The 13,538-nt window shown below is 46.1% G+C and overlaps 2 protein-coding genes across 2 annotated transcripts in view; both read right to left on the bottom strand.

The window, feature by feature from the left end:
- Positions 1-373: 373 nt before the first annotated feature.
- Positions 374-5,177, bottom strand: EAH_00019440 (hypothetical protein, conserved; the record flags this gene model as incomplete). Its single annotated transcript, XM_013397319.1, has 8 exons — positions 374-804; positions 1,131-1,175; positions 1,520-1,624; positions 2,362-2,536; positions 2,717-2,770; positions 3,247-3,450; positions 3,995-4,047; positions 4,358-5,177. 8 exons carry the CDS (start codon positions 5,175-5,177, stop codon positions 374-376), a joined length of 1,887 nt encoding a protein of 628 aa, XP_013252773.1.
- A 1,783-nt stretch (positions 5,178-6,960) lies between these two features.
- EAH_00019430 (origin recognition complex 1 protein, putative) overlaps positions 6,961-13,538 on the bottom strand; it is a gene marked incomplete at both ends in the record, with an annotated part of 9,672 nt that continues 3,094 nt past the window's right edge. The window contains 14 exons of the mRNA XM_013397318.1: positions 6,961-7,188; positions 7,428-7,505; positions 8,495-8,704; positions 8,949-9,156; positions 9,382-9,422; positions 9,553-9,594; positions 9,860-9,899; positions 10,291-10,365; positions 10,627-10,734; positions 10,835-10,928; positions 11,169-11,338; positions 12,129-12,190; positions 12,914-12,992; positions 13,185-13,251. Coding sequence (XP_013252772.1) covers positions 6,961-7,188; positions 7,428-7,505; positions 8,495-8,704; positions 8,949-9,156; positions 9,382-9,422; positions 9,553-9,594; positions 9,860-9,899; positions 10,291-10,365; positions 10,627-10,734; positions 10,835-10,928; positions 11,169-11,338; positions 12,129-12,190; positions 12,914-12,992; positions 13,185-13,251 — 1,502 coding nt within the window. The remainder of the gene's footprint in view (positions 7,189-7,427; positions 7,506-8,494; positions 8,705-8,948; positions 9,157-9,381; positions 9,423-9,552; positions 9,595-9,859; positions 9,900-10,290; positions 10,366-10,626; positions 10,735-10,834; positions 10,929-11,168; positions 11,339-12,128; positions 12,191-12,913; positions 12,993-13,184; positions 13,252-13,538) is intronic.

Raw genomic sequence — 13,538 nt, 5'->3', positions numbered from 1 at the left:
AAGTATATATGGTTTAGGGTTTGAGGTGTACAAGCACTTTGCTTGTTTAATTTAGGGTCTTCAGCTCTGCGCGTAAACCCTAAACCCTAAACCCTAGATTCGGAAGTGCCTTCACCCCAGGGAAGGAGGAGACAACAGAGAGGGTTGCAAGGCCCCCTCTTGTGTTGCTGCCGTTGTTGCTGCTGCTGCTGCTCCTGCTGGTGCTGTTGCTGCTGCTGTTGCTGCAGCAGCAGCAGCGAGCGCACCATCAGAAGCAGCAGCAAAAAAAGCCGCAGCAGCGTTGTGCAGAAACAGCAACAGCATCTGCCCGCACCCCTCCTTACTTCTGCTGCTGCAGCTGCTGCAGCTGCTGCTGCTGCTGCTGCTGCTGCTGCTAGGGGTATTGGCTGCTGGCTGCATCATCGCCAAGCTGGAGTTGATAAGATTTTCGTCTTTCTTCATAATCATCATCGGTTATATTGCTGTCTCCTTCGCTAAACTGCGAGTACTCTTCTGTCTCTTCAGGTCCTTCCATTTGCTGCGCTGCTGCTGCTGCTGCTGCAGCAGGAGCAGCAGCAGCAGCAGGAGCAGCAGCAGCAGGAGCAGCACCACGAACAGCAAGGGTGTCCCACCTCCCGTCATCTGCTGCTCTGCAGTGTGCAGGACACAGACAAGCAGGTGCTGCAGCTGGCAGCAGCTGCAGCAGCCTCGATAATTCCTCCTCTGTTGACTGGCTTTGTAAACCACTACCATCAGCAGCAGCAGCAGCAGCAGCAGCAGCAGAAGGGCCCCCAGACCCCTTGCGCTGAGACACGCTGCTCTCCGCTGTACGCAAACACGCAGCACAAACAGCAGCAGCAGCAGCAGCAGCAGCAGCAAATCCTGACAGATTATAACAACTCAGCAAAGCACGCACAAGGCTCTATGCTAGGAGACTGCTGCTGCTGCTGCTGCTACTGCTGCTGCTGCTGCACCTGCTGCTGCTGCTGCGAATACAGCAGCAAAAGAAACAATTGCAGCAGCTGCTGCAGCAGGTGCAATACATACACCAAACGGCACTCTAATAAACCTTAAACTCTAAACCACCAGCGATGCAGGGAAAAAGACCCTAAACCCTAAACCCTAAACCCTAAACCCTAAACCCTCTGTACCAGCTTCTGCATTCGCAGGCTCTGTCTTCAAGTTCACCCCTCGCGCTGCAGCCACACAAACGCTAAACCCTAAGCCCTAAACCCTAAACCCTAAACCCTAAACCCTAAACCTTTAGGCTTATACCGTGAGGGGTGTGCATCTGGGTGAGCAGGAGATGTCTGAAGTGGAGCCAGCGTAAACCCTAAACCCTAAACCCTAAACCCTTACCGGTGCTGCTAACGAACTTGAGCTTCAGCTTCTTCATGCAGCAAAGCAGCAACACTACGAGAATGCAAAGGGCACCTGAAAGTAAGAAGAAATAGCAGCGAGGGTTTAGGGTTTGCGCTGCGCTCTGTCTAGAGGGTTGATTAGGGTTTCCTAGGGTTTAGGGTTTAGGGTTTATACGCACCCGCTGCAATCGTAGCTACAGCTAAAGGTAGATTTGCACCTCCCATCGGAGTTAATCCAGCAATCACAAAGGCCTTCGAAGCCCCCCACGCCTCCGCAGGCCACTCTGCACAAACCCTAAACCCTAAACCCTAAACCCTAAACCCTAAACCCTAAACCCTTGACCCAAAACGCTCATACACCCTTGTACAAGCTCGTACATCTTACACCTCAAGACTCGCGCACCAATGCGATGAAGCTTTCGCTACAACTCTAAACCCTAAACCCTAAACCCTAAACCCTAAACCCTAAACCCTAAACCCTAAACCCTAAACCCATAATATATACACTCCAAACCCTGAACCCTTAAAACTTTTTTCAATATTCACCACTGCACTTACTTCGTAGAAAAATATATGTTAATGTATATATGTACGTGTATATATCTACAGTATACATAAACAAATATATATATATATATATATATTTAAATATAATGTACATTAGATCCTGCATATTGTTTATATTGTATTTAAATGCATATATATATATATATATATTTATTTATTTTATACATGCTGTAAATAGTATATATATATACATATATATATATATATATTTATGCAGTGTACAATGTACAACTACAGTATATAAATAAATAAATAAATAAATAATATATATATATATATATATGTTGTATACATAGTCTATATTATATGTAAATATATATTATAGGCATGCGCTGTCTGCACAGGGTTTAGGGTTTAGGGTTTTTCGTGAGTAGAGCATAATATTGACAACCAGAAAGAGCGTTTGTTTCCGAGAGAAGAGCGTAGAGATTAGGGTTTAGGGTTTAGGGTTTACTGTTTTTAGTAAGAACAGCATAGTATTGAACACCAGGAAGAAGCGGCTCCCACAGAACAGCATAAAGTTTCTGAAAGTTAGGCGTTAAAGGAGGATGCAGCCAAACCCTAAATTTAGGGTCTGAAGGTAATATCCAGGGTTGTAAACCCTCAGACTCCCACGTAGAGTTCTTTACCTGCACACAAACCCTAAACCCTAAACCCTAAACCCTAAACCCTAAACTCTATACCCTAAACCCTCTACCCTAAACCCTAAACCCTAAACCCTAAAGCCTAAACCCCAAACCCTAAACCTTAAACCCCAAACCCTAAACCCTAAAAACTAATGGAGGGAAGCAATGCAGCTGATTGAATACCTTGTGCAACTGCCACACACTCACGCAATCGTATACACTAAACCCTAATAAACCCTAATACACCCTAATAAACCCTAATACACCCTAATAAACCCTAATACACCCTAAAAAACCCTAGTAAACCCTCGACAAAACCTAACAAACCCTAATAAGCGCTTGAAAACCATCGACAAACCCTAATAAACCCCAATAAACCCTACCAAGCCCTACTAAACCCTAGTAAACCCTCGATAAACCCTATTAAACCCTCATAATAATAATAATAACAATAATAATAACAACAACAACAACAACAATAATAATAATAATAAGGACAATAACAATAAAAACAATATATATATATATGTATATAAAGGCTAACCATGAACTGTAGAAAGATAATAAAGATAATAATAAAGATAATAATAAAGATAGTAATAAATACAACAAAGATAATAATAAAGATAATAATAAAGATAATAATAAAGATAATAATAAAGATAATAATAAAGATAAAACAATAAAAATAAACAAAAATATATAAAGCTAACCATGAACTGTAGAAAATCCCATTTGTAGGCGACAGAGTTGAAGTCGAGAGAGAGAGACAGCACTTTACCGTCTTTGAGCTGTCTCTTGAAGGCGATATCATCGTTAAAAAGAGAGACAGCCTGCGCCCCACAAGGGAACGCCTCCGGAGCTGTGGGGTCTATGGGATCGCCCGATCCCACCTCCCGAAGCAAAGGAGGCAACGTCTGAACCCCCTCAACAAAACGCAAAGCTAGAGCCTCCGCTTGTGTCTTTATAACTAAAAAAAATAATACAAACAAATATAAATAAATAAAATAAATTAATTAATTTATATAACTAAAAAAATTATTAAAACAAATATAAAATTGTTTATTTATTTATTTATTTAACTGAAGAAATATAATAAAAGGGTGTAGGGTTTAGAGGCTTAAGCTTCTTATCAGCAGCTTCGCTTTTAGGGTTTAGGGGTGCATATTTAGGGTTTTGTCTTCTGGGTTTCATGTTGGGGTTTAGGGTTTAGGGTTTGTACTCCTCTATATATATATATATACATATATATATATATATATAGGGTTTAGAATAAGGGTTTAGGGTTGATTATTTGTTATTATTATTAGGGTTTAGGGTTTAGGGTTTCGTAGGGTTAAGGGTTGATGGTTTAGTAGGGTTAATGGTTTCGCAGGGTTTAGAGTTTCGTAGGGTTTAGGGTTAAGGATGTCGTAGGGTCTAGGGTTTGGTAGGGTTTAGGGTTTAGGGTTTAGGGTTTACCTTCGCATTTGTATCCTGAGTTAACTTGAGGCGGCCCGTCTTTGAGAAAGGGTCTGTAATTAGCATAGAATCCATCTAAACGATAATAAACAAACAACGGTGGGTTGAGCTGCCTATACACCTGAAAAGGTATAGGGACACCCACTTTGCTGCTGCTGTTGTATGGCAGCAGCACTTCTGCTGCTTGCAGCGAGAACAGCAGCAGCACAGCGCCTAGTCCCAGCAGCAAGCAACCCCACAACATACATATTGCTGCTGTTATAGGCAGCCTATACACCTGAAAAGGCAGCAAACTCCTCCCTAGTTCTTGCTGCAGTGCAGCAGCAACAAAACGGTGAAGCTCTTGTCGCTGCTGCTGCTTACGAGGCAGCAGCTGCCCATCTACTTCACATACAGCAGCAGCAGAATAAACCCTTGTGCAGCGCGGCTCCAACCCATGCTGCTGCTCCCGCTGCTGCAGTCGCTGCTGCTGCTGCTGCTGCTGCGCCTCTTGCTCTGACGCTGCCAGCAACTTTCCTGAAGCTCCTGCTGCACCTGCTGCTGCTCCTGCTGCTGCTCCTGCTGCTGCTTCAATCGTATCTAGACATGGCACATAGACGCTACCTGACCAGCAAGAGCAAATGGTGCGGCTGCAGTTGCTGCAGCAGCTGCTGCTGCTGCTGCTCCCGCTGCTGCTCCTGCTGCTGCACCTGCTGCTGCTGCACGCAGGTTGCCTGCGGCGCGGAGGATCAACAGGGACAGGATACACTGGGACAGCAGCAGCTGCTGCTGCTGCTGCTGCAGCTGCTGCGGCTGTTTCTACTGCTGCTGCTTTTTCTGCTGCTGCTGCTGCTGGATATTGCGACGATATGCCTGAATAATAAATGCTGCTCGCCTGCTGCGGCGCATCAACCGCAGCGGCAGCTGCTGCATTGCTGCTGCTGCTGCAGCAACTGCTGCTGCACCTTCTGCTGCTGCTGGTAATGCCTAGGATCTCATTGTAAGTTCGCCTCAGCTGCGCGTGGTGTACATGGAGGGGAGATCGATATGTGCTGCTGCTGCTGTTGCTGCAGCAGCAGCTGCTGCTGCTGCTGTTGAGACTGCAGTAGCTGCTGCTGCTGCCCCAGCGGTGGTTGTTCTTATTCTCTCCTCCTGAAGCACGCAGCTTTGCTGCTGCTGTTGCTGCTGCTGCTGCTGTTGTCATCGTCTGATGCTAGAAGCTGCTGCTACGGGCCATTGCCGGTTGTGAAGCAGCAGCAGCAGCTGCTGCTGCTGCTGCTGCTGCTCCTGTGAATGCTTCTCTCGCTGCTGCTGAAAAGGTTTTCGCTGCTGCTGCTGCTGCTGCTGCTGCTGCTTCAAAAGACAGCGGCCCTGCAGCAGCTCTGCTGCGGGGATCGGTTAGCAGGCGATCCCAGTTGCTGCACGCGCAAGGGGAAGCCGCAGTTTCTACTCTATAGATTGACATGCAAACCCTAAACCCTAAACCCTAAACCCTAAACCCTAATCATCAAGCCCTGCACACTAGACCTTGCAGTGCTGAGCAAAGACAGGCGTTCGTTCATGTGGCGCCTGAAACGAAACCAAGACCACAAAACCCTAAACCCTAAACCCTAAACCCTAAACCCTAAACTCTAATTTTAGCATAAAAAACACTAAGACAGCTTTTATTCTCTTTGCATGCATTCCTCGCTCCCCAAACGCTGGGGGCCTCCCCCTGTGATGGGGCCTCCGGTAAACCCTAACCCCTAAACCCTAAACCCTAAACCCTAAACCCTAAACCCTAAACCCTAGAATTTAAAGTTCATTTTTTATGCAATCTTCCATTTAATAAGCACTTCTACACTTTCTAAAAGCAGCTCCTTTTGCCTCCCTTCTGCCCAGAGGGCACAAAGAACATCTAGGGTTTAGTGTTTAGGGTTTAGGGTTTAGGGTTTAGGGTTTCGCTGCACGCCCTAACGTACTGCAGCCTTACACTCACATTAACTTCTTCTGGTTAGCCATTGTGCTGCCCAGCTAGACTCAGTGCCCCTCTATGTAGCTGTCTGGCTAGCTAGCTGTCTCGCTAGCTAGCCGGCTGACTAGCTAGCTGTCTGGTTAGCTAACTGTCTCGATAGCTAGCTGTCTGACTAGCTAGCTGTATGGTTAGGTAGCTGTTCCTCTAGCTAGCTGTCTCGCTAGTTAGCTGTGTGGCTAGCCAGCTGCATAGCTAGGTAGCTGTCTCGCTAGCTGTCTTGCTAGATAGCTTTCCGGCTGGCTAGCTATGTAGCTATCTGCCTGCTAGGATGGCTAGCTAGCTAAATACGAGCCTAAGAGAATAGCTGGCTAGCTAGCTAGCTAGCTAGCTATTTGCGTATCAGGGTGGCTAGCAAGGCAGGCGCCCAAGTAGCTGCTTAGCTAACTGCTTAGCTAGCTGCTTAGCTAGCTGCTTAGCTAGCCATCCTCACCCCTATGCTGAGTTGCTGCTGCACGCTGCAGCAGCATAAAACCGTAAAGAGATTTGCTGCCTTTTGCCTGGGCCGCTGCTGCTCGGAGACAGGAGACAGCTTCTTCTCTGCTGCAGAGTTTGCTGCTGCTGCTGCTGCTAGGAGACAGGAGCCAGCCTCCGTTGTTGTTGCTGCTGTACTTGCTGCTGCTGCTGCTGCTGCAAACACAGGACGCCAGGGCTCTTCATGTTCTGTTTTGCTGCTGCTGCGGTTGCTGCTGCTGTTCCTGCTGCACTCTCAGCAAATCAAGCGCGTAGTGCTGCTGCTGCAGTTGTTGCTGCTGCCGAAGCCCCTATGGGCTGCTGCTGCTGCTGCTGCTGCTGCTGCTGTATTGGCTTTGTCTCTCTCCCGTTCGCCTGCACGGTCTCCTGCGCAGCAGCAGCAACAACAGCAGCGGCAGCAGCAGCATTGCATCGCTGCCGGTTGCTGCTACGGCCGGTGCTGCTATTGAGGAGGTTGCTGCTGCTGTTGCTGCTGTAACTGCAGTTGCTGCTTTTGCTGCTGCTACTGCTGTTGCTGCTGCTGTTGCTGCTGCTGCTGTATCGCGAGTGGGAATGCGAGGAAAATAGCTGCAGCTGCTGCTCTCTCTTGTTGCTGCTGCTGTTGCTGCTGTTGTTGCTGCTTCTCGTCAAAGGAGGCATTGGGTGGCAGCACAAGTAGCTCCTCTGCTGCAGTTGTAGCAGCAAGGTTTGCTGGTGCTGGTGCTACTCCTGCTGCTGCTGCTGCGGTACTCTAACTGTTGCAGCAGCAGCAAAGACTACAGCAGCAGCTTCTCTGCTGCATGCATATGGCAGCAGCAGCAAAGACTACAGCAGCAGCTTCTCTGCTGCATGCATGTGGCAGCAGCAATTCGTTTGTTTTGGATGCCTCTCCTTCATTTTGTCTTTTCTTAGGGTTTGCTGTTGCTGTGGTTTGTTGCTGTTGAGGGTGTAGGGTTTGCTGAAGAGAAGAGTTGTTAACAGCATGTGTACAGACACTGCAGCGCTGCTGCTGCTGCTGCTGTTGCTGCTGCTGCTGTTGCTGCTGCTGCTGCTGCTACGCAAACGTATCTGCCCCTCCAAAGCATCACCAACAATTCTAAAAATGCACAAGAAAATTAAATGCATGCATTCACGCATGCAAAGAAGTCTGCAAGCATGCATGCATCAAAGAAGTCTGCAAGCATGCATGCATGCATTGCTGATTATATGCATGCATGCATGCATGCACATCTGCATGCATATTTGGTTTGATGCATGCATGCATGGATGCTTAAATGCATGCACGCATGCATGCATGTTTATCTGCATGCATGCATGCATGTATGTCTGTTTATCTGCATGCATGCATGCATGTATGTCTGTTTATCTGCATGCATGCATGTTTATCTATCTGCATGCATGCATGCATGTCTGTTTATCTGCATGCATGCATACAGATAAACGACTGGGTTTAAGCAAAACAGCAGCGGCAGCAGAGAACTGCTGCTGGCACGCTGCGCCTGCTGCTGATGGTAGTGCTGTCGTTGCTGCTGCTGCTGTTACTGCTGCTGCTGCTGCTGCTGCTGCTGCTGCTGCTGTTAACTACAGCGGCAAACCCTCAAGGTCTTCATCTCGCATGAACGCCGCCACCAGGTCGTCGATCTGCAGCAGCAGCAGCAGCAACAGCAGCAGCAGCAGCAATAACACAGGAAGGTAACGAGACACCCTAATGGAACAGGAGCAGCAACAACACTGCAGCAGGTGCAGCAGCAGCAAAACTGCAGCAGCAGCAGCAGCAACAGCAGCAGTACAGCAGCACAGGGAACACGCAGCCCAGAGACGCCTCAGCTTGCCTCTGCAGCAGCAGCGACCCCAGCAGTAGCAACAGTAGCAGCAAAAGAAAAAGCAGCAGCAGCAGAAGGAGCAGCAGCAGCAGTAGCAGAAGGAGCGCTTGCCTCTGCAGCAGCAGCGACCCCAGCAGTAGCAACAGTAGCAGCAAAAGAAAAAGCAGCAGCAGCAGAAGGAGCAGCAGCAGCAGTAGCAGAAGGAGCAGCAGCAGCAGCAGCAGCAAGGCACACCGGCGCAATAATAGCAATTTCAGTGTCTCCTCCAGCTTCATCGATAACAGCGTCAACAGCAAACCCTCTTCGCCCTCCAGGTGTATGGGCGCCTGCCTTCCTGCTGCTGCTGCTGCTGCTGCCAGCAGCAGCAGCAGGTGGTACTGCAGGCAGAGGCTCTTCAGTCCGCGGTAGATGCAGATACACCTCAACAATGCGCATGCTGGCCAGCTGCACGTACACCCCAATCAACCCCAACAGCCCCAAGGGTTTAGGGTTTAGGGTTTAGGGTTTAGAAGCTCTTTTGACTGTGCTTTGGAATGAGATGATTGTAGGCTTCAGGCTGGAGTTTAGGGTTTAGGGTTTAGGGTTTTAGGGTGTAGGGTCTGGAGAAGCTGAGCAGCTCGTTGTGGAGGGTCTTCGCTGAGCTGTTGAGGGTCGCTGAGCTGTTGAGGGTTTAGGGTTTAGGGTTTACGGTGTCAATCATGGCCTTGAGGTCCTGCATATCCAGTACTCTGCTATGCTCTGCAACAGCGCAGCTGCTGCTGCTGCTGCTGCTGCTGCTGCCTATAAGAATGCTAGGGTGTGTCTGCAGCAGCGTTTGCACTGAGGTGTACAGACAGTGCAGCGCCACCCCACAACCCGATTGTCGCTGCTGCCGCAGCAAACAATACAGCAGCAGCCTGAAACGCACAAACCCTAAACCCTAAACCCTAAACCACATGAAGCCCTAAACCCTAAACCCTTAACCCAACAGGACCCTCAATAATACACCCTCAATATCACTAAATATAAACCCTACGCAAACGTCAATAAATCTGATTAACACTGGGCCCTAAACCCTAAACAACCCTAAGCAACCCTCAATAACCCTAAACCCTAAACCCTAAACCCTAGCCAGCACTCACTTCATCCCCCGAGGTAACAGCAAAATCGAGTCCTTCAGCGGCTGCAGCAAGCGCACAACACCTAAACCCTAAACCCTAAACCCCTACCAAACCTTAAACCCTAAACTCTAGTCCCTACATCCTAAACCCTAAACCGTAAACCCTAAACCCTAAACCCTACTGCGGACTCACGGAATCGAAGAGGTCGTTGGCGGCGCTGGTGATATCGGCAGGCTGCTCGCATGCAAACCCACATCACTCTAAACCCTAAACCCTAAACCCTAAACCCTAATTTGTTGAGATTAACAAGGTTCTGTGGGCGCTGCTTAGGAAGCACAGAAATCCTAAACCCTAAACCCTAAACCCTAAGTGCTAAACCACCCTCTTCCCTAGAGCTAAACCAACCATAGGCAACCCTAAACAACGCACAACACCCCTAAACAAACCTAAACCCTAAACCCTAAACCCTAAACCCTAGCGAAGGCTGTTTGTGCCTTACATGGATCTTCTTCCCTTCACGTAGCGACTCCAGCGCTCGTCTGCAGCAGAAGACAAACTCTAAAAGCTAACAGCGGGGCTGCAGTGCTGCTCAGCTTATAAGGGTTAATGAGGGTGTATTAGGGTTTATTAGGGTTTCTTAGGGTTTAGTGGGGTTTATATGGTTTATTAGAGTTTATTAGGGTTAACTAGGGTTTATTAGGGCTTACTAAGGTGTATTTATTAGGGCTTATTAGGGATTTACTATGGTTTAGGGTTTAGGGTTTACTAGGGTTTACTAGGGTTTAATAAAGTTTACTGGGATTTACTAGGGTTTATCATGATTTATTAGGGTTTACTCTGGCTTATTAGGGTATACTAGGGTTTACTAGGGTTTACTAGGGTTTACTAGGGTTTACTAGGGTTTACTAGGGTTTAGGGTTTAGGGTTTACCTGAGGACCTGCAAGGCCCTGCGGATATCTCCATAGAAATTCGCAATCTTCCGCGCACACACTTTGATGGCTGCGCTGTACGTACACCCCAGCACAAACAAACAAACTGAACCCTAAACCCTAAACCCTAAACCCTAATTGACCCTAAGCCCTAAACCCTAAATGACCCTAGAAAGCCCTTAAAAACCGTAAATCCCAAACCCTAAACCCTAAACCTCAACTGACCCGAAAAGACCCTGGAAGCCCCTAAACCCTAAACCCTAAACCCTTAACCCCAATGGACCCTGAAAGGCCATAGAAGCCCTTAAACCCTAAACCCTAAACCCTAAACCCTACTCAGCAAAGAGGTCTTTGCAATCCTGCAGGCGTTCAAGGATTATTCCTTCGATCTGTTCACTCGTATAAGGATTGAAGGTCAGCCGCCCAAACCCTGCGGTGTACGCCCTGGAAGCCCCTAAACCCTAAACCCTAAACCCTTAACCCCAATGGACCCTGAAAGGCCATAGAAGCCCTTAAACCCTAAACCCTAAACCCTAAACCCTACTCAGCAAAGAGGTCTTTGCAATCCTGCAGGCGTTCAAGGATTATTCCTTCGATCTGTTCACTCGTATAAGGATTGAAGGTCAGCCGCCCAAACCCTGCGGTGTACGTACACCCCAACACCCCACACGCAGCATCAACAGCTACAGCTAGCTATAGCTAGCTATACCTAGCTCTACAGCTAGCGAACAAGAGTTGAAGGGTTCTTCACTGTGCCTGCAAATCCGCAGCTAGCCAGATATGAGGGTAGCTAGCTAGCTAGCCAGCTAGCTAGCTAGCTAGCTAGCTAGCTATAGCTAGCTAGCCAAGACAATGCGTGAATATATAATGAAACAAACCTATTCTTGAAGTGCAGCGAGCGTTAGCAAGTCTTTCAGGGAGGTCAATAGTGTTGGCAATAGCAATTAAAATAAAAGAAGAAGAGGGGCTGAAGGCCCAGTCAAACAAAGTATATAAAACGCGTTGCTTGCGGCTCTGCAGACAATCTACTTCATCAACAACCAATACGCTGTACGTACACCCCACACAAACAATATAAATATAAATATAAATATTAATATTAATATAATAAAATAGAAGTTAAATTAAAATCAAAGGGATATTCAACAGAAATATAATAGAAATAGATGTACGTACACCCCAAACAAACAACACAAATTATATATAAATAAAAATATAAATAGAAATCAAAGAGAACTATACTACAAATGTAATTAAAATAGATATGCAAATAAATATAACAAATAAACATAAAATAGATATAATAAATAAACATAAAACAGATATAATAAATTATCATAGAATAGATATAATAAATAAGCATAGATAATAAAGAAAGAACACACAAACATAAACAATAAAGCAAAAATAAACAAAGAGAGAAGAACAAAGTGTAAAGCATAAGTCTAAACCCTAAACCCTAGACAAAAAGAAATAAACCCTAAACCCTAAACCCTAAACCCTAAACAGCAGTTATAAACAGCAGAGGGTAAACAATAAACAACAGAAACCCTAAACAAAAACCCCTTAACCCCAACTCAATCCTAAACCCTAAACCCTAAACCCTAATTTGAGCATACATAGGTTCTCTCTTGCATTTTTGTTTGTTGTATGTTTTTCTTTTCTTGTTTGTTTCTCCCCAGGAGTAAGGGTTTAGGGTTTCGCCATCCGTTTGAGCAAGAGAATTAGGGTTTAGGGTTTCAATTGGCGTTCTTATAAAATGTCTTTCTAATTCAATAAAAGCATGCTGAGGGTTTTGAGGTTTGCAATCAAACAGCTGCCTATACACCGCAACAAACACCATATCTGGGTGCTGAAGCCTCATTGCATTTACTTCGATACACCGGAACGCAGGAACCGTCTGAATACACACACAACAAACCCTAAACCCTAAACCCTAAACCCTAAACCCTAACCCATAAACCCTCAATCCTAGACCCTAAAGCCTACACCCCAAACTCTAAACCCTAATCCCTAAAACCCTAGGCGCTAAACCCTAAACCCTAAACCCTAAACCCTGTACTCTAAACCGTAAGCCCTAGACCCTAAACCCTAAACCCTAAACCCTTGCCTTTTGCTGCACTTCTCGTTGCAGCGAGCGCAGCACACTCTGTACTGTGGCGGTCTTCCCTGTGCCGGGGAGGCCGCTGATGTCTGTACACCTCAAAACCAACAACAAAGTAGATAAGAATATAAATAAAAACAAATATATATATATATATATATATATTCATATGTATAAATAGATATTAACATGCATAAATACATACTATATTGTACAACTACAAGATATATATATATATATATATAGGCTTAAATATATATATACATGCATGCATACAAATATACATGTGTATATATATGTACACGAGTATATATATATATATATGCAGAGATATTTACAGCCAAGTATCCGCATTCATACAGATATATATATATATATATGCATATAGGTATATATAGATATACCTATATGCATATATATATATATATATATATATGTATATGTGCAGGAGACAGCAGAAAACAAAGAAGGAGACAGCAGAAAGCAAACGGAGACAAAGAAAGCTGAAGAGAGAAAAACCTCACAAAGCAGCTCTCCGCCTTGTTGTTGTCTGATGCCGGTTAATATCGTCTGCCGAACCTTTTGAAACTCCGCCGTCCTGCATACATACCAAACCCTAAACCCTAAACCCTAAACCCTAAACCCTAAACCCTAAAACGTAAAGCTTAAAAGTGTCACTGAACATTCCAGCGGACGTTCGGATAAATCTTCCCGAAGAGATAAGGGTTTAGGGTTTGCTGGCTGAGGGTTTAGGGTTTGCTGTCGAGGGTTTAGGGTTTTAATGCTTCACCTGCACGGCAGAGTGTCAGGGACGCTGTCTAGTTGCAGTCGGCGGATGGCTCGTTGCACAGGAGTCACTGAGCAGCAAACCCCAAACCCTAAACCCTAAACCCTAAACCCTAAACACTAAATCCCAGCCCCAAACCCTAAACCCTCGGCTCGAATTCGTATGCCTTGATTCCAAAGCCCTAGACCCTAAACCCTCAGCTATGGTTTGTAATGGAGATAATAGATTAAATTTATATTAATCTGCTGCATCTTGATTTAATAGCTAGCAGCAAACTAACTGAGGTGTACGTACACCCGGCGTCTGCTCTGGGGTTTATTTGCTGCTCGCTTCCCTTCGAATATATCCAGTGGTACT

This window comes from Eimeria acervulina, genomic scaffold (genome assembly GCF_000499425.1).
Source record: "Eimeria acervulina Houghton genomic scaffold, Eah_scaff130, whole genome shotgun sequence".
Classification (NCBI taxonomy): Eukaryota; Apicomplexa; class Conoidasida; order Eucoccidiorida; family Eimeriidae; genus Eimeria; species Eimeria acervulina.
The sequence above is the reverse complement of the archived record's forward strand: the minus strand, read 5'-3'. Positions and strand labels throughout refer to the sequence as shown.